Source organism: Cebidichthys violaceus, unplaced genomic scaffold (genome assembly GCF_023349555.1).
Source record: "Cebidichthys violaceus isolate CVI_PGR_0920_01 unplaced genomic scaffold, fCebVio1.0.p SCAF_4, whole genome shotgun sequence".
Taxonomy (NCBI): domain Eukaryota; kingdom Metazoa; phylum Chordata; class Actinopteri; order Perciformes; family Stichaeidae; genus Cebidichthys; species Cebidichthys violaceus.
This window is the reverse complement of record NW_027176594.1, coordinates 13091200-13111446: the sequence shown is the minus strand read 5'-3', so window position 1 is coordinate 13111446 and position 20247 is coordinate 13091200. Positions and strand designations below refer to the sequence as shown.

At 42.3% G+C, this 20247-nt stretch overlaps 1 protein-coding gene across 1 annotated transcript; it reads right to left on the bottom strand.

The window, feature by feature from the left end:
- Window positions 1-692: 692 nt before the first annotated feature.
- On the bottom strand, window positions 693-15324 carry ncapg (non-SMC condensin I complex, subunit G). The gene is made up of 22 exons (XM_068727765.1): window positions 15259-15324; window positions 14836-14960; window positions 13992-14252; window positions 13459-13687; window positions 13105-13250; window positions 12906-12990; window positions 12500-12692; window positions 12278-12427; window positions 11019-11159; window positions 9115-9238; window positions 8775-8864; window positions 7119-7307; window positions 6891-7001; window positions 5494-5613; window positions 4124-4360; window positions 3838-4019; window positions 3308-3473; window positions 2883-3050; window positions 1546-1669; window positions 1382-1429; window positions 1175-1244; window positions 693-1082 (listed from the first exon to the last, which is right to left on the bottom strand). Exons 2-22 carry the CDS (start codon window positions 14941-14943, stop codon window positions 956-958), a joined length of 3069 nt encoding a protein of 1022 aa, XP_068583866.1. The 5' UTR covers window positions 14944-14960; window positions 15259-15324; the 3' UTR covers window positions 693-955.
- Window positions 15325-20247: the final 4923 nt, after the last annotated feature.

Sequence of the window (20247 nt, the reverse complement as noted above, 5' to 3'; positions counted from 1 at the left end):
CAAAAATGAACCTTTTCTTTTAAGAATAGCACATCTGGTCTACCATACAATTTAGGTTGAGTGTTTGTGTGATTAGAGGATTAGTTAAGCTACTGAAGACGAGCATGAGAACAAGCTTATGTGTGGCTGTGTAGACACGCACTTACATGAGGAATTAAAGTTGTTACTGTCATTAGCTAGTTCTGGCTCATAGCTGGAGGTCTCCTGTGTTTACATTCAGTCTGTGGTCCACACGCAGCTCGGGTGTCCACGACCTTCCTGGAGGACGAAGGAATGTCTTTGATGGACAGGTCTGTCTAGGAGTGTGAGAGCAGAGAACATCCTCTAGATAATGTTCAGAACCGTAACGCCGTAGTTGAAGGATGTCAGAACGCAATACATCATACGAACCATCAAGAGTGCCACCTTTTTGTTGGGAGGGGGGCCCACAAGTTATTAGAGAACATTGGTGGCAAATAAATGTCATCTTGCTTCCAAATGACTTGGTGCTAAAGATGTTTTAAATTTGTTTATGCATCTATAGTGTTCTTGGATACCGTCTCAAATAATAAATAAAACCATGCACTCTGAAATTTTGGCCCTAAAATTTTTTTCAAATTATATCTGTACATTTTAAATCTTTGAGTAGTGTAGTAAGTTGCAATGATCTGAGAGGAAACACAGATCTTTGGTTGAACTTACAGAGCCATAGAGGTTGGGAACGAGCTTTTATTGACGTATATAATGACAAAACTTGAAACTGAGAAACAAACAGGACTAAAAGAGGAAATAAAACATAAAAGAGGGGACCCCTTTGTAAGGGCTCCAGGTCAGAGTAGGCGCAGTTCTATTTACTGACTATAAAAGTAAGTAACTAGCTCCACGTTACTGAAGTATTTGTGAATTATATTAGACTGAAGCACTTGAGCACCAGTTAAAAGTAACACTTTAGCATCAGCTGTTTAGAACCAGACTTCTAGGACACGTTGGCCTCCTGGTTGATGAGGGTGTTGAGATCCAGCTTGGTCTTCTCCAGAGCTGCAATCTTGGCCCTCCGTGAGGGACGAACCACGGGAACCGACTCTGGAACATTTTCTCCATCGCTGTGGCCAAAACAAAAAGCAGATGAGAATGTGAAAATAAAGCAATGGAATAATGTACGTATTTCTAAAAGGGGTGTCGCGTGTTCCTTCACCTCTCCTCTGATGAATCGGCCCTCCTGCTCGGCTTCCTGCCCCCTTTGGCTGAGCAGACTTTCCTCTGACCTGTGCACACAAACACTTGGGTTACCTCACAGTGCAGAGTCCACTCTTTGACTCAGCTAGACAATAAGAGCTCTAACAATAAAGTGGCTCTATGAGTAACTGCAGTTTCTTAGACGAGTATTCAGAACCTGCATTACCTCTTTTGGCTCTCTTGGCAGATTTAGATGGGTCATCTGTTGAAGCCTCTGTGGACAGATAAAGACGGAACAGTTTGCAGATCTGGTAAGACTCGAGTACCAGGGAGACATTTGTTACGGATGTTCAGCAGGACGTCGGGTTCTTATTGTGCTTGTGTGCGTACCGTCTGCGTTGACGTCCAGTGGTTGCAGAGCGCTGGCACTGAGGAGCTCGGCCTGTTCTCTTGCGTCCACTAGCTGATGAACCATTTTCTCCAGAGCGCGGAGACAGACGCGATCCTTCACCACCTGAGAGGAAAGGACATGAAACATCGGGCCTTAAAGAGGCAGCTATATAGATTACATTACAGTCATTTAGCAGACGCTTTTATCCAAAGCGACTTACAATAAGTGCATTCAACATTGGTAATCAAAAGAACTACTAGTCACCAGAAGTCATAAGTACATTTCCTTTTCCATAGATATATGAAACAGTACAGGTGTATGGTCCAACAACAATCTCCACACTCACTTTGAACACTTTCTGTAATTTAGCATTTCTGCAGAATTTGCCCAAGGGAATTACCCACAATTCATAGAAATGCGACGTTCAAACACAGGGTTACCAGTAGAAGCATAGAGATGTAAAAAAAAAAAGAAGGTAAAAGAGGACGGCACATCCATGAATGTTCAGCCTGGAATAAAGCCCTCTGAGGCAAATTTGTGATTTTGGGCTATACAAAAATGAATTGAATCAAATTGAGTATTAAAATTAAGGATTAAAGATTAATTTAGTTATTGAAGCAGTTTTGACAAAAATGAGGAAAACAGATTATAGATTACAATCACCTCTCATCTCCATAGGCAAGTCTGGAAGACGTTCAAATCAGGGAGTAAAAAAAGTGTAAAATAAATACCTACAATTGTACATAACATGCTATGTCGTTGTCATGGTAACTTGATATGTTGCAGCAAAGTGCTGTCCCATTCCTATTTACACCATTTCAAGCCCTCACAGTCTCTCACACTCAAACATTTAAGAGGTGACGTCAGGAAGTCCCTGAGGGTTCAGGGTTTGAAGCTTTTCAGACGTTGGGATTGGGCCGATGTCATTCTGTTGGTCTAGACTGAATTATCTCAACAATGGTTCAATGGATTAATATGGTAGTGATCCTCAGACTTTTCCTTTAGCACCACCATGAGGTTGACGTTTGGAGTGAAACGTCTCAATATCTATTTGATGGATTGCCATGAAATTTGCTTCGCACATTTAATGTTCCCCTCTGAAAGAATTGTAATAAGTTCAGCAAATCCCGTAACTTTTCATCTAGCGTCATCGTCAGATAAACAATTTCAATGTGCACAATACTTTGGTTTAGGATGAAATACTTGCAAAGCTCATCAGAGTCCCACCAGCCTTAGCTGTTCTTTGCATTTGGCGCTAAATGAACGGTTAACACGGTAAACTTGTTGGCATTTAGCTACAGCCTCACAGAGCTGCCCATGTGACTGGACTGTGCACCTGAACGAGCTGCTGCAGCAGCGTCTGCAGGTCCTTCCTCACGGTCCCGTCTCTGCTGAGCTCCAGGTTGCTCAGAGTCTTGGCGTAGAGACGCACCTCCGGGGCGCCGGGGTCCTTCAGCATCTCCCCACACAGACGCACCGCCAAGTAATCATGGACACACACCTCCTGCAGACACGTGCACTCAGTCACCTCTATCTCATTGAGCAGCTTAAGAGCTTTTTAAACAATTGTGAATTACAGCTCTGCAAGATCTAACACAAACTTAAGCATTCAAGAGAACAATTTATAAACTTAATTTATGCACAGAAGAAGTAAATATGCATTTGTGGGAAGAAAGCAACATGATGAGAAGCTCAGAGGGCCAATAAAAAACACAAAGACGTCTAAGGAGAAAACCCAGATGGATCACAGTGGTTTCTTACCTCTGTGTTGGTTGAGGGCTTAATGAGTGCGCTTGGACGGGTCAGCTCGACAAATAGCTCCACCACGTTGTTAACATCCACCTCAGCTAGTGGAGAGGTGGCTGGGGCGTTCATCAGAGTCCGAACGGTCGGCAGGAAGCCCTCCTCCACCACCTCCTGGTGAACCCTGATGACCACAAGACACAGTACTATGACTTTTATTACTATAAACACTATACTATCACTTTTACTACTGTATACTACATACTATCCTATCACTTTTACTACTACATACTATCACTTTTTTATGACATAGTAAATTATGAATTATAAAATACCATAACATACTATATTATGACTTTCTTTAAAAAAGAAAAGAATATCATTTACTATACTGTGATATTTTTGGGGACTTTTCTTTTTTTCATGACATTTTGTATATACCGACTCGATATTAGTTTATATGGCATAACTGATACATTCACATAGGCAAGCAATCCTAATAAATAAATGACATCATCATAGCTGGCTTGTGTATGTGCATGTGAGACCTGCTCTCGCGGGCGTAGAGCTGGAAGAAGACGCCGAGGCAGTGGCGTAGTCGGGTGTCGTCCTCTGTGACAGGGTTGTACCACAGCAACACCAGGCGGGACAGCATCTTGGCACTGGAGATACGGCCGGTGTACATTAGCTTGGCCAGGCCCTCCGCCGTCTCTGTGCGCAGGTCAGACACCTGGAAGTGTTCAACACGCACACATAATCCAATAAAACCGTCTTCGGCTACTTGACTTCCAGGCAACTAGATGCATCCTTCTGTTTATTGAGTAAACATCTCACCTCGCTGTCCAGGAACTCTGACAGCATCACGAGGATACTCTGTGCCGTGTCCTCTGGAGCGTCTCCCTTCTCCTCGGCCGCTGCAGCGTCCTCCTCTTGCCGGTCTGGTGATTGGGATTGCGGGGCCGTCTGAGTGGCAGCTGTTTCAGAGAGCAGCTGGAAGCCGAACAGCAGCAGCAGGTCGATGATGGCCCGCAGAGCACTGATACGGATCTTCACCTCATCCAGCTGGGCGATCTAAAAACACACACACACAGTTCAGCAATGTTTGCACCACCAAGTACGTGAGTCATGTCTGCGTTTTGAGTTAAGGGAATCAAAATGACTAAAATATATTTTTTCAATGGGTCGCTAGTCGCCATGCATATTAATAACACAATATGTAGAATTAAAAAAATAATAATTAAAAGTTAAACTTGAAAATAAAAATAACCACATGGTCGAAATTATGAGCTAGCATGTTGTCTGTGTGCCGACATTAAAATTATCACAACAGGTGGACAAGAGAGGCAACATAAAGTGTTTTTCCAACAAATGATTGAGTTGAAAATGATCGACAAATAATCCCAAAATGTCCACGAAGAGAAAAATTTATGCAGAGGGAAGAAAATTTAAAGAAAGATGGAAAAGCGAATACATGTTTGTGCTTCAAGGAAAAAAACGGTCTGTCTTCTGTGCTATGAGGCAGTGTCTGTGATGAAGGAATACAAATTATGTCGGCATTTTGACACCAAACACGGAGCTAAATTTAGCCTCCAAGAAAAAAATGTAATTGTCCAAAAATTAAAAGGCAGACTGCAATCGCAGCAGAATATATTTACAAAAGCTACAGCCCAGTGCATGCTTAAAAGGTATGTGAGCAGGTGTGCTTCGACCAGATCCAGGCTTTTAAAAATGTTAGTTTGTGAAGAAACACCGTCGCAGACCGAGTTCAGGAACTAGTAGACAATCTAACAACACAGCTAGCTGAAGAGACGAGCAGGTACTTGTCTTCATTAGCTGTTGATGAAAGCACAGACAACACGGACACAGCGCATCTATCTATGTTTATAAGAGGCTGAAGGCAGACTTGACCGTCAGTGAGGAGCTCTTGGATGTAGCTGCATGAATGGGACGACGACGGGGAGGAACATTAGTGACGCAGAGAGGTGATAAAAATAGCTCTGAACAAAGTTAATGTAATAACTTGTGTTTGATGATATTTGTCTTTGTTATTTTCTTTAAAAGTTTGATCTTTGATAGAGTAATGTGGGTTTCTTAACCCTAAATTAAAATGATTTATGTTATAACAGAAATGTTAGGGGGACTAGTTCCTCTTGAACATGAAGCATGTTTATGAATGGGTTTGAACTGTAGGTGGGTGACATTACCTGCAGCAGCAGGACCATGTGTGTTTTGGCGAGCTCCTTGCTGTGCAGAGTGCAGGTTCCCAGACAAACCACGGCCATGTTACGAACAGCAGGGTGAGCGTTCGCTATACTGGGCAGGACCTGACGGACAGAGGAAACAGTGACATCAACCGACTTTTACCGACTCCACTTCAATGACGAAAACAAACTACGAGCAAATAACCACGGATGATTCGAACGATTCAACTTAACTTTAGATGTATTAATTAATTAAACTTTGTACAGAAGGTTGCAGCCTGAGAGACGAGCTGGAACAAAGTTAGAAATGCAAGTACACAAAAAGGTATGCAGTTGATTTAGTCATGATCTGCATCATCCCCGTATTTTAATAATTATCCATATGGTTTGTTGTACATTAAGAACAGTCATCTCCATAACTTCCCTGTAAATGTGAATGATTCAATGCATCATATTTCAACTGTTGGGTTGTGTGATACTGAAAATCAATGCTGTCCAATCAGACAGGTGAACACAGATATGTGAATAAATAAGGAAGCTCCTGATGTCTACAACAGTGGTTCTCAACTGGTCTGGCTGCGGGACCCACCATCACCCCTTAATGACAAGCCACGACCCAAACTTTCAACTTCTCAAAAGTATTTACTGAAAAGATGGTGCCGTTTGAACCTGAGCTGAAAATGTCCTCTGCAGTCGTAGTAGTATGGAGCTCTCTTGTTCCTGTCAGTCCCCGTCCCACACATATTTTCACGTAAACAAGTAAAACTGATTTGTTTGTTACGTCTGTAGATTCGTCCATTTGTAATGCAAAATGGCCGCTTGCCTTAATTCGAGCCGTGGTCTGTTGTTTGATGTCATCCGACATGTCTTCAATTCACCTACTTATAGTGTCATTTGACAGAGGTATAGTTTTCAGTTTATCCGCTGCGGATTGATCCAACAAATGCCGCTTCAGTTTTAACGGCTTCATGCTTTCATGTGCCAGAACCTCGCTGCACAAAACACACTGAGGTTTTTGTCCTCTTTTGTCCTCAATGTAAGAAAATCCATATCTCATGTAGTCGGTGTCGTACTTGTGTTTCACTCACTTAGCATATGAAAACAAACTTTGTGGGTGTTCTTCTATACTGTGAAATGGGTGTCTCTTAGCATTACAAGGCATTAACGCCAAATACTGTTAAGGAGTGTGAATAACTCCGCTGCATACAAAATTCCCTTCAAAATAAAAGCACAAGATTATTATTTTTTTTTCCAGGCAAAGGCCCGCGACCCACTGAAAACGGGTCCGCGACCCACACCAGTTGAGAATCACTGGTCTAAAGATCCAGTCGGAGCTCGTGTTCTGTACATCTATACGTCCAAGTGAAAGATATGATGATGTGTGCCGAGTGGGTTTATACCAGAGAGGACATTAAGGCACTTATGGTTGGACCGATTCGTGTCTTGATGCTCATCTGCTTCAGTAGTTCAGCACACATTATGAGACATCTCAGGAGAGTCTCTGGGTCATTCTGAAATAAAAATAAAGAGGTGTTAAGACCGTTCCCTGTTTTTATTCCAGGAGGAAAACCTCTGACACCACACGGGGTGAATAATAAATGACATGTTGAGACAGTGTGGTTACGTACCTTCTCAGCGCGGATCTCCTTGTCGGCCGGCTGGCTGCTCTCTGCGGTTTCCTGGAGGATCTGGTTCCGGCGCTTCTCCAGCTCTGTGATGGAGTCCTTCAGCTCTGCGGCACGGCTGAAGTCCTGGGCGGCGATGCAGTCCTCCAGGGTTTGCTTGGCCTCCAAGATGCGCACCTTCACCTCCGCCAGCTGGAGGGGAGGAGATGGGGACGAAAGTCAGTCCTCAGCTGAAATACACTCCAGAGGACATCTTGACTGATGAGACGGGCGACTGCATCTCCATTTACAGCACAGAAAAATAACAACACCTGGGGCTCTGGGCCAGGTGAGTCCTCTAGAGCCTACTTTGTCTTTACTACAGCTACACAGAAGGGATGGATGTTATTAAACATATATTATCTTCCTCTGCGGCCGTCTGTGTCTCTTTGTGTTCCTAGGTAACCACCGACTTCCACTGAAGCCTAGAGACCCACATAGAGCCGCTAGTCTTTTATAGAGGGGGGGCAGATGGCAGGTGAACAGTATATGCCACATAGAAGTGGTGTATGTCATCCGAAAGCTGGGAACTGCAAGATTAATTTAAGATAAATCTGAAATAAAAAAATGCATTAATTAGTTCATTAATTGTGGGAGTGTATGAGGGCTAAGAACATAATGATCTGAAGTCTGTGGTGGCCATTCTCATTTGTCTCAGAACTTGTTACAGCAATTCTTAGGTTGATACCATCTGTTACACAGATTTGGTGCAAACATTTTTTTGCCACTTGAAAATGAATAGCAATGATCAAAAATCCCTCTGAAATACCACATTTAGACACTAAGACCTTGAGTAACATCATAGAAGAATTCCATCCTTTTATTTGGGATCAAAAACTTTTGGAGATCATTTTCAAATTTGGAGATTTCTGTATCGGTACAATAAGCCACACATCCCCTGAACGCCCTCGGTCTCTAGTTTGTGGTTGTAACGTTTTATGAGGCTTTATTAGGTCATTTTATACAGTGAGGTCTATTTATAAAAAAAAAAAAAAAAAGGTCTCACTACAATAAAATGGCTACTATGAGGACTAACATCATCACATGAATACAGTTGAGCTCATTGGATGCACAAGAAGGTCAGCTTTCTAGTCAGAATTGAAAAGACTTGGAATTCCAAGACTGTTTAGAGACCACAGTATGCAGAAATATTCAAATACACCATTCTTTGAACAGGCAAACAATTATATTTACTGCATGCAAAAAAAGGCTTGGTTTTTGCCCTACAACTACATAGGGTTATCATAAAGTAGGCATGTACATAAAGAGGAGACTCGTGGGTATCTTGATGTGCTAAAATGTAGCCCTCTTCCTGACAAGCTAGCATGACAGGGTCTAGTTTCATATGATAGCAGCATCTTCACTTAACTGTGAACTTAACTTTAAGACTGAGCCTCTTACAGGAAGTCATTTCTGCCAGGATTAGAAATAAAAAAGATAAGGTACTTTGCTAGTTATAAACCTTTCATATATTTAGTTATTCTGCTTTGTAATAGTTTTAACAGACTAGCAATGAGGCCAAAGATGTGGTTCATCCACCCTAAGAACAGCGAGGTATCTGGACGACATGACTGGATGTAAGTGTGTCTGGGTGCCTTCAGTTGGCAGAGTGTCGCCCACCTGGACCTGCTGCCGGCGGCTCGTGTTCTCGTCCAGCGGCTGACTGGCCTCCATGATGGGCTCCCTCACATCCGAGATGATCTCTGCCACCTGCGTGACGCAAAGCAGGCTCATTTAGACATCTACTGCCACCGGATGGAAAATCTGTTTCACTGTTTCAAAAGACCGTTAGTAGCGCAGGGCAGTTTCATTCATCAGCACAACAGTGAGAAATAATCTCAGCTTCTGTATTCAACTTTCTGCCTAACTGGTCTGCTGCCCGACTCTATGAAGGGGCGTGGAGACATTGTGTGTAGAGGAGCGCACTAGAGTTAGTGAAAGACGTAAGAGTGGAACTCACAGTCTGAATGCGTCTGTGGTCGTCAGGAATGAGGGTGAGGAGTTTCTCAGTGAGAAGGGAGACCAGGGAGGAGGGAGTCTGTGGAAGAGCCAACATCTCCTGCAGGACAGCCAAAACGCGCTTCCTACAAACAACATGCAGCATGACAAGTCAGACTACAAACACCTCAACACACCGATAATCATACTCGGCAAACTGGACAAAATTAAGCCGTTTGACGAGCAAAACAAAATAGGGACGGAGCTGTTTTGAATTGTGGACACTATGCATCTCTTACCAAACTAAATGAACACAGATCGTAGATTTCTAAACATCGTCTTAAAGAAAGAATAACAGCAAGAATCAGCACCATCTAACCAGACATGTATATCAGTTACTGTTAAAATAAGTGGCACACCAATAGTCGATTAAAGCTACGGCAATGAACTCTCAATTTGTGTTGATTCTGGCGCCCCCCTGTGGATGAAAGTGGTAGTGTTCCCAAGAACCAGAGTCCTTTAATTAAGAAAACCTCATTTAACTGCAGCAGGCGTCGCTCAGAGGCATCGGTATCAAAGTGAGAGTTAAAGGTTAACCGTTAAAAGAACCTCACAGTAACTTTAAAAGAACCATTAGTCGGATACCTACACTGGTCATACTATCACGACAAAAATAATCAGAAGTGAGTCAAAACAATTAAGGAAACAAATTATATATTAAAAACTATGTCACATTATATTTATTCTTATGAAGTCAAATGTGATCTTTTATCTTGTTCAGCCCTGAAACAGAAGGACTCCTTCTTTCCCGCCGAGCCTCTCTCAAGTCTGACCTCCTGCTCTGAGTAGCTGAATAAACAAATAACCGGCTGAATAGGGTAAAAGAAAAACATAACTAATTGATAGCACCATGAAACTTCCCCAGTTGATTACTTACATTAAGGCAAGCATTTTTTTGTATTACGAGTGTTCTGATATTGTAGGTTTAAATATGCAAATAGAGGTATTATCTTATTAAGTATGTGCTCATTTTCATACATTTTAAAACCCCAAATCTGAACATTGGATAAAGCCAGGTTCAAAATGTTTGTTACATTTTGTCGACATGTTAGAATCAAGGGTTTTTTAACGGAGGAAATAATTTAATCAGAAAATACTGTCAACAGCCATACATACGTTTTCACCATGTTTTTATTCTTACTAAAATGTATTAATCAGGCTATGAATGATATATGAACTGTGTAAAAACCTTCAGAAAATAGATAGGAATGAAAGTGGAAAGTTTGGTGTATCTAAGTTCTACTGAAAATAATAGAGATTTATGCTCAGAGTCTGAGGAAAAATCTCATTTGGAGAAAACGGTCTTCACAGACATGTATTGTAAATTTCTCGATAACGATATATATCACGATATAGCCTTTTTTTCTGTTAATACAATAAATAAATTGTCTATATTAAATAACCACATGGTTTTGTATACTCTTGTGTAAATTACTTAATTAAGAACTTTAGTGCGAAATGATCAAATTTTCAGAGAAATTATATTTTGTATGTGCTTGTAATTTACATTTTGACGACATAATTGTGTATCACGCTATGATTCCATTGAAAGATGCTAAATTATCATATTGAATTATACTCAAGCCATAATGTGAAACTTCCTCATTTGTCTTACTGTCAGAATCAACTATTTTTCTCATTACAAGTTTTCTGAAAATTTTTAAATATGCGAATGAGGCATTTTCTGATGCTATCTTTGTTAAATTTAGGCGAAATTTACAGACACAAATAGACAAAGCAGTAAAATAACCTAAATGTGTATTTTGGATGTTTTCTTTCCACTAATCTGAAAGAGGACATGCTATAGAAGACATAACTTTCTCACCCCTTTACATTTTACCAACACGATGCCGGTCCTCATCTCACCTGCCGCCCTCCTCGTTGGTGTCCAGACATCCGATGAGACGGATGAGCTGCTGGGAGATGAACTCCTTGGTCATGACAAGCTCCAGCTGGTTGAAGTCGGCCCTCTGCTCCTCTGATAGCAAAGGTACTGCCTTCAGATATCTGCGACGGGCACACAACTCAGAGAATGACAACAGAATGACAACAACCCTCGGAACAGTCAGATCAGATCATGGCCTCTCTCTCTCTCTCTCTCTCTCTCTCTCTCTCTCTCTCTCTCTCTCTCTCTCTCTGAGAACAGCAGACCTGTATTCAGATACCTGGGCAACCAGCATTATAACAACTGTGTTTAAGTGCTCAGTTCTGAGCCTCACAAAGTTAACATTAACTACTGCATAGGAAAGCGTCACAATTCTTCATGTCCGTCTTAAAACAACAGTCAGGAGCCAATATGAACAACATGAAGATGTTTTGCTTGTAATTATTTCTTCTGTTCATACAGGACATCAAAAGATCCCCTACTTAAGCCCTTTCAATATAAGTGATGGAGACAAAGGCCACAGCCCCCATTCTGAGAAAAATATATTCAAAACTTTGTCTGATGTAATATGAGGCTTCCCTCTTTGAGTTTCCCCAGTCTATGAGAAAATGACTCTACTTCTCTCTTGATTTATTACCTCAGTAAACATTGTAAACATGAGTTTATGGTCTCAATCTCTAGTTTCAAGTCTTCTTCAATACAGCATGATGTTCATTTAGTAAATTATGGTCCATTTAGAGTCAAATAGCAGGGTATGCTTTAGGGCGGTGCTACTTTGTGATTGACAGGTCACTACTGCTACCACGGTGTCTCTAAGTCACTCCTCCGCAGTCCAAATATGGTCACATTTAAACACCGGTTGCAAAAAACAAGATGGCGACGGCCAAAACGCTAAACTTGAAGCATCAGATTGTCAGTCCACAAATCGATGGGTGACGTCACGACGACGTCTACTTCTTATATACAGTAGATGGTTTTTGCCTGTTAAAAAGGGCTGGATTTTTGTAGCACATCTCACACAGTGAAAGAGCATTAGGATCTTTTAATGCCGTTTCAGTGGTCATATGGGCACCTGACTATTGTTTCAAGACAGACTTGAAAAATTGTGAAACCATCCTTTTGACTACTAGAACCAATCACTCTGTCTAGCCTGTTGCTGCTGATCTGCAGCAGTGGTAGAATGTACAGCTGACGGTGAGAAAACTAAAAATGTAATCCAGTGAACCGTCTCTTCTCTCACCCATAGAGGTAGTCGGCATAAGTGGCAGCGTCTGGTAACACTTGGTCGAGCATTTCATCCCCATCGTCTCCTTTAGCCTTGATGAACTCACACAGAGCTCTCCAGTGAAGCACATTCTCGCAGGACAGAGAGTCCACCGGGACCAGCTTCCTGTTGACAACAGACATTTCATGAATGACGCAATGACACGCGAGCGACAGAGAGAGGGAGTTTGAAGTGTACCTGTTGCCGAGCTGCACTCTGCTCTGCAACAGCTCTTCAGTAGGCATGCCTCTGAAGATGGCTTGCAGCGTGTCCAGAGCCGTCTGGGCACAGTTCTCTACATCCAGCCGGTGGAGCAGTTCTGTGACGTTACCATCCAGCCGAAGCATCCAGGCCGGCAGCAGACGAGAACAAACCACCTCCCTCACCGTTTCTACAACACATGAACATGTTCAGTGGCCACAATGGGATTGAGAGCTGAAACAAACACTTGATGGACAGATTTCTTTTAACCCACTCACAGTAACTTTAAACAATTCATTATGGCAATAATAAGCTTTTTGTTTTTGCTCACTAAAAGTTCAAGTACTTGATTGAAAAATGTGTCTGTATAAATGTGATGTGACACGGGTACAGAACTCATTACCTGAGGTGTCGTGGAGACCCTGCTGCAGCAGACCAACTCTCTGAGCGATGGTCAAAGCTTTAATGTGAACTTTTTCAGCCAGAACCTTGAAACAGAAAAACAAGAGTGAAAGTTCTAACCCAATTCACAACGTTTGAGCAACTTTATTATGTTGTTATCTGCTGATGTACTTGGATCACTCGACTGGGTTTGCGCCTACCTGGTAGGCTAGCTTGCGGACGTTCTCTTTGATGTCCCGGGTGCGTTTCAGTACTTTGGGGAGGGTACGAGGCGACATTGCAATGCAGGAAAGGACGGCGCGCCGCACCTCAGCGTTAGCATCGTTTTCTAAGATCAACATGTACGCTGAACAGTGGAAAGAAACAGAGCATTACACAACAGTTAGAGGGGCCAAAGAGAAAGATATAAGAACATACATATTAAATCACAAAACAAATGTACTGAAAGCAGCGTATTTTACAGTTGAACAGCGGCAATATGTTCTGCATTTGCTCGAGTGCATTTTGTCAAATCCAAAATAAAGTAGGCAGGGACGGAACACAAAACAACAAACCGTTGATGGTTGGACAGTCGGGATCCTTTGGCTGTTGCAGACGCGTCATGGCCAAAGCGGCCTGAATCCTCACATTGGGAAACTTGTCGGTGACGCGGACCAGCATGGCTTGGTGGATGTGATCGAAGAGGTCGTCATCTATCTGGGCATTCTCCGCCATACTGCCCAGCAGCTTGTTGATCAGCTGGCACACACGGAAACGCACCGCATGGCTACTGGCTTTGTGGGACTGAGGGGAAAGGAAAGGCAGAAAAAAAATGTAGCAAACCAAAGAGTTTGGGAGGAGAAGTAAAGAAAGAGGATCAAGATATGGGATGAGGGAAAAGGTGCCGAAAAGAGACACGTCTCAAAAGGAAAGAGGACATGTGGGACAGAGAAAGAGTCCAACAGGGAAAGAGAGGTGACAGATGGGACAGGACAAAATCTGATTATAAGGCAGCTGACACATCAATCACATCAGGGCTTCTTTGTACAGCACACAACATTGATCTCTTTATCTATTTAGCACACAGAGCGTGAAATAATGTTCATACCTCCAACAGAAAGTTGAAAAGGAAACTCAAAAATGGATGATCGTCCTCAGCATCTTCTTCTTCCTCCTCCTCCTCCTCCTCTTCTTCTTCATCCTTCGGCCGCTCCTCCCCCTCCTCCGTCTTTGGTGGAGACTGGAAACTCGTGGCGAACCTCGCAACAAACTCCATGACATTTTCCACCGTGGGTTCACGCTTGTAGACAATCATGGCGTACTTCAGGTAGTGGACGAACTCCTCGTGGAAAAGCGTCTTGTCCTCGAGCTGGTTGAGGAGATGGAGGGTGTTGTCAGTAACAGGAGACAAGGGATGCCAACCAAGAGAAACAATAGCTTAGGTTTTAAAACAAGATGGTGGAAATGGGTAATAATTGAAAGCAAAGTCATGAGTTTTGGCAATATTCCATTACAACAGAATAGATAAGCATCCAGACCTCTCTAGTCATCAGGTTAGCTTCATGTCCCCAGGGTCAAAACAGAACACGGAGAAGCAGCTTTATTAAGTTACATTTGGAGCTATTTATTCATATCTCTCCTTTCACTTTTACTGCACTCTATTTTGTATTCATCCGTTTTATTCCACTTTGATTTAGATTTTTTTTGCCTTGTGTTTCTAATGTCTTAAAGTAAAGAAGTTTTATTGTGCTGTTGTTGAAAGATGCTTTACAAAAAGGTGCATTTCCTTTTTTAAATGTGTAGATTCAGTGATTTTATCATATTAATAAATTCTTTACCGGATCCAACAGTGTTTCCACATTGCAGACATGTCTTTAGACTATGAGTAAGCGTGGTATGTCTGATGGTATAAAATAAACACTGTAGAGAGAACAAGTGACCACACAGCTCACCTTGTTGTAGCGGCTGTTCAGGCTCGCCACCAGCTTCGCCTTGTTGTTGTGGCTCTTCTGCGCGCGCTGAAACGCCTCTTTAATGTCCATTTCATTGTCGGCGGTCATCTTTCCTTCACAGAAATCTGAATTAAAAGAGAGAGGATCGGTTAAACAGCAGCATACGCTTTCATCATAGCGACTAACACAGAAAGGTTTTAACAGAATGCTAACGGCAGCAGCTTGTTCGTCTCTGGTGTCTCATTAGCTAAAAACACAACATCGCTACAACTCCCACGGAAAGACGAGCAGAAGAACAACGTCACCTGGCTGAGTCGTACGGGATAAATTTCCGATACTTTACATCATCCTTTATCACTGCATTAAAGCACATATAGTATTATACCGGATAATTTATACATATTATGAGTTTTCGAAACGTACCTTTTCTTCAGTTTTCCTCTCGCAACACTGCCGCCTGTTTTCAAATTCAACTGTCGCGTGTTCTCGCGAGAACTGAGACGTGATTAATATATAATGAATTTCATGGGAGCAGTTTAGCCCCGAGTTTAACCTGGCAGGCTCAATAATGAACCATACAAAATTAGGAGGGCGAAAACAAATGAATTGTACAATAAGTCAGTCGAAAATGAATCAACTATTTTAATAGGTGATTAACTGTTTTAGTATTTGCTACCTTCCTCTGTTTTCATTGTGAACTGGTCCTTTTTTGGACAGTTTTTTCACAGTTTTCTGGCATTTCACAGATCAAATGATCATCATATTAACAATTAGTTTGAAACACTCACATTAGATATACTGTGTTTGGTTGGATTTTTCATAATTTGCCAATTCAAAACGTGTATGAAGAAACAGATAATCCTGTGACTTTATTTCAGTTGGACGTAATAAATCAATCACTAATCTGCTAATATTAGATATTAGTGTGCAACCTCTCTATTGGTGTTTTGATTTCCAAGACCTCACAGCAGACAGCTCACCCCTGGAGAGGGTAGGAACAAGCATCTCCACGGGTATATAGGGCACCTCTTATGGCAACAACAACAGCACCTCTCTCTGGAAATCAATTTAATATAGAGGATGCTCTGTCGGGCTTCTGCTTTGGAACTTGCGTGCATGTGGGCGTAGGATCATCTGAGAGGTGTATTATCATATTAAATATTTATGCCGGTGGATGCAGGGCCAAAAAGACTCTCCATTAGTCCGTACACCTGCAATGTCCTGAACCAAAAAGAGATGGAAAAATGGCTTTAGCGCTTCTACAAATCCATGAATACTGTACAGTGGGTGAACTTCAGACGTCCGGATGCTTTCCAGAGAGATGCCCCCCCTGTATTAAACTACCATTTTGCATTACTGTGCACTCATTTACACTTTTGCATCAATTCATCAATCACTTGTGCTGTGGAAGACGTCGTGCCTGGTTCCTGTTCCAAAGAAGACGACTCCATCTGGCCTCAGTGACTACCAACCGGTTGCCCTCACATCTCATGTGATGAAGGTGCTGGAGCGGCTGCACTTGTCCCATCTCCTACCGCAGGTGAAATCCTCACTGGATCCACTACAATTTGCATACCAGCCTCATGTGAGAGTGGACGACGCCATCATCTACCTGCTGCAACAAGCACGTGGACGGAACCGGTGGCTCTGTGAGAATCACTTTCTTTGATTTCTCCAGTGCATTCAACACCATCCAACCACTGCTACTGAGTGAGAAGCTGCAGGTGGTAGGGGTAGACGCGTCCATTGTCTCCTGGATCACTGACTACCTCACAGGCAGACCACAGTTTGTACAACTGGGCCTTGTGCTGTCAGATACAGTGGTCAGTGGTACTGGAGCTCCACAGGGAACTGTTCTGTCTCACTTCCTGTTCACCTTGTACACAACTGACTTCCAGTACAACTCACGGTCATGCCATCTGCAGAAGTTCTCTGATGACTCTGCAGTGGTCGGGTGTATAAGCGATAGACGAGAGGAGGAGTACAGGGCAGTAGTGGATGACTTAGTGGAGTGGGCGGGTAGAAATCACTTGCTTCTGAACGTGGCCAAGACCAGAGAGATGGTGGTCGACTTCAGGAGGAAGACGACATCTCCACAACCACTGAGAGTTCTGGGAGAGGATGTGGACAGACTAAACTGGAAGACCAACATCAACACTGTGTACAAGAAGGGGGTGCGTCAACTCTTTTTCTTGAGGAAATTTTGATTCTTCAATGTGTGCAGCAAGATGTTGGAGATGTTCTACCAGTCTGTTGTGGCCAGTGCACTTTACTTCTCCGTAGTCTGCTGGGGGAGCAGCATTGGAGCCGGAGACACCAAGAGACTTAATAAACTGGTTAAGAAGGCCGGCTCCATCATTGGCTGCAAACTGGACAGTCTGGAAAAGGTGGTGGAGAGGAGGACACTGAAGAAATTATTATCCATATTGGATAACCCGGACCACCCTCTCCACCTACTGCAGGGAGAGCGGAGCACTTTGTCCCACAGACTGATCCAGCTCCGCTGTCACAAGGACAGATACAGGAGAACATTCCTGCCCACTGCAATAAGACTTTACAATAAATCACCTCTGGCCAAATCAATCACACTGTTACATTGTTGTTTGTTTGGTTAAATCTTTGCGCTATTGTTTATTTAGTTAATTTTAATATTATTGTATTTCATTGTATATATTGTGGATTTTATATTTAATATTTTCACTCTGTTCTTTTTATTGTATATATTGTGCATTTTCATTTTTATATTTTCATTTTTATATTTAATATTTTTTACTCTGTTATTTGTATTGCTTTATCTGTACCATAAATTAAGCTGTAGCGAAAAAATGTCCCCTTGCGGGATTAATAAAGTATCTATCTATCTGAAGCACAGTCCAAAAGTGATGGTCTGAGTATCTCCATTAAACACATATACCTATCTTACTATATAATGATCATTTAGATATTTAAAGTCTGTTTAGCTGCTCCAAATGGCCACACTAGAAGGATGGGTGAAAAGCATGTCATGCATCCGCCTCTGCCTCACCAATCTCTGTCCAAGAACTCTGCGTCTTTCACATTTTTTTGGTACTATCAAAAGCAATAAATCATACTAATGGGTATAACACACACATGCACACACACACGCACACACACTTTCGGACAGTCTCTCCTCAAAGGCATTCATGGTGTTGCACTTGGTTGGATATGTGATAACTGGTGGAAGAATGAAGAAAGAGAGCTCGACAGCCCATTGCTGCGTGATGTGGATTGTAAGATTGTGGGTTTTAAAAAAGTTTGTTGGAAACAAAGGGAAAAACAGGACGAAACCTCCGGGAGAGCAACAGAGGAGGGATCCCTCTTCCAGGATGGCCAGAAGTGCAACACATGTCGTGTATAGAATGAACATCATAACAGAGTTACAAAATAGTCGATTTGTATGATATAAATTATCCATATGAGCTAAGTAATAGCAGTAGTAGCACCGATAATAGCAGTACAATAATGGAAAAATAATGACTACATTGAGGGCTGGGACTTTGAAAGACATAGGCATCTAGTCCCACCCCTTCCTGTTGACCACCATGGGACCTCATTTTGGAAAAAATATGTACGGTAGTCAATGTCGAGAGACAAAAAATTATTTCACCTTGTTTGAATCGTACCACAATTTACACATATACGTTTCTTTAATTCTTGAAGATAATTTTGCATGTCAAGAAAGTTGCATTTTGTTGTAAAACTGTTAAGGCTGAAAATATGTAATTGGACTACACACCCAAAAGTCGTGTTGGCGACGCCTCTCGCTGAAGCTACGATACCTGTGTGTTTCCTACCTCACATGAACAACCAGTCTCGTTCGTTCTTTTGCTTTTTCGGCTGATAAAAACAGTCACTGGATAAAACACATCAGGTAAGAAAACATTGGAGTGGAACATAGCTACGTTACCTAGCTAGCTAGCTAGCAAGCCAAGGTGTAAGAGCCATTATGTAAGCCATTACAAAATATTAAACAAATTTTATTTTCAGTGACACAGTATCACCTCAAACTCCAAGATAAGAGGTGTGCCTTTTGAAAGAGTGTCCATTGTGCAACCGTTATTTATTTCCATGTCATATTATTGTCAATTGTCAATTCCGTTTACACTGAGCGTCCACACTACGTTACCTCTTCATGTGGACGCTCGTAAACGGATACGTTTAGAAATGATGACGTAGACACCCGCATTCGCTACTTGATTGGTTCTTAGCAGTCACAACGTGTCCTTCCCTGATTCGTCCCACCCCTATCACGTGACCCTTACCCGGAAATTCACAAACAACAGCCTTGATTGCCGATTGACTACCAGGTTAATTTAACATGGAGAACTGATTACAGGCGTTGCCCACTTGCATGCCCAGTGTATGTGAATAGTCACGTGATTTTCATTTTCAGGTGTTTTAGTCTGGACGGAGATCATCTCGAAAACGATGCTGAAACGCCGTGTGAACGGAGATCGTTTTTCTTTTGTTTTAAAACGAAAACATATTAGTGTGGATGTAGACTCAGGGAGCCACAACAGAGGGGCTGAAGAGCCGCATTTGGCTCTGGAGCTGTGGGTTGCCGACCCCTGTGCTAAGTGAAGACGATGCAGAAGTGTCATAAAACGTGCATTCTCTCTACTGACCAGCAGGGGGCGACTCCTCTATTTGCAAAAATAAGTCTGATTGTATAGAAGTCTACTTCTCACTTGATTTATTACCTCAGTAAACATTGTAAACATGAGTTTATGGTCTCAATCTATAGTTTCAAGTCTTCTTGAAGTCTTCAGCATGGTATGCTTCAGGGCGGGCTTACTATGATCTCTGCCGCTACCAGAGCCATATACGATGTCTCTACGTCACTCCTTCACATTCCAAATATGGTCACTTCTGTTCCTTGGTTGCAAAAAAACCCTACATGGCGACGGCCATATCCTAGATGGCGAAGCCAAAATCGCTGAAATCAAGGCTAGTGGGGACTAGTGTGGGTAGAGCTTGGCCGCTGCTGCATCGATCTTGAATTTAAATGTTTCTTGCAAGTCCCCCAACGCTATGGAACTACAAATCTTAAAATGCTGAACTACCCCTTTAAGGTCAGGGATGCCAGGCAACCATGCCAAATTGTGTATGAGAATGTGCTCTTGTGGTTTGCACTTTAAACTCCACATTGGGCCGAGCTGAATGTCTACATCTATAAGAGGGGAAATAACTGACTGTCTATGCATAGAGGGTATAGTTTCACAAATATATTAGGAGAAAAATAGTTTTGGGAGTATTTTGTTGCTATAGCAGCACAGTCAATACTTGTAGTGGTAGTACTAGAAGATGTATCCAACCGAAATGACTGTTTAATAAAAGAAAGGAGCAGCAGTCATATTTTTCTGTTTATCGGACTGATCGAGTAAAATCACA

Coding starts and splice junctions, on each gene's coding strand:
- ncapg (XM_068727765.1), bottom strand. CDS start 14,943: ATGACCGCCGACAATGAAATGGACATTAAAGAGGCGTTTCAGCGCGCG. Junction 4,361..5,493: donor ACATGGTCCTGCTGCTGCAG/GTAATGTCACCC, acceptor GTGTGTTTTTAG/ATCGCCCAGCTGGATGAGGT. Junction 4,020..4,123: donor CAGAGTTCCTGGACAGCGAG/GTGAGATGTTTA, acceptor GAACACTTCCAG/GTGTCTGACCTGCGCACAGA.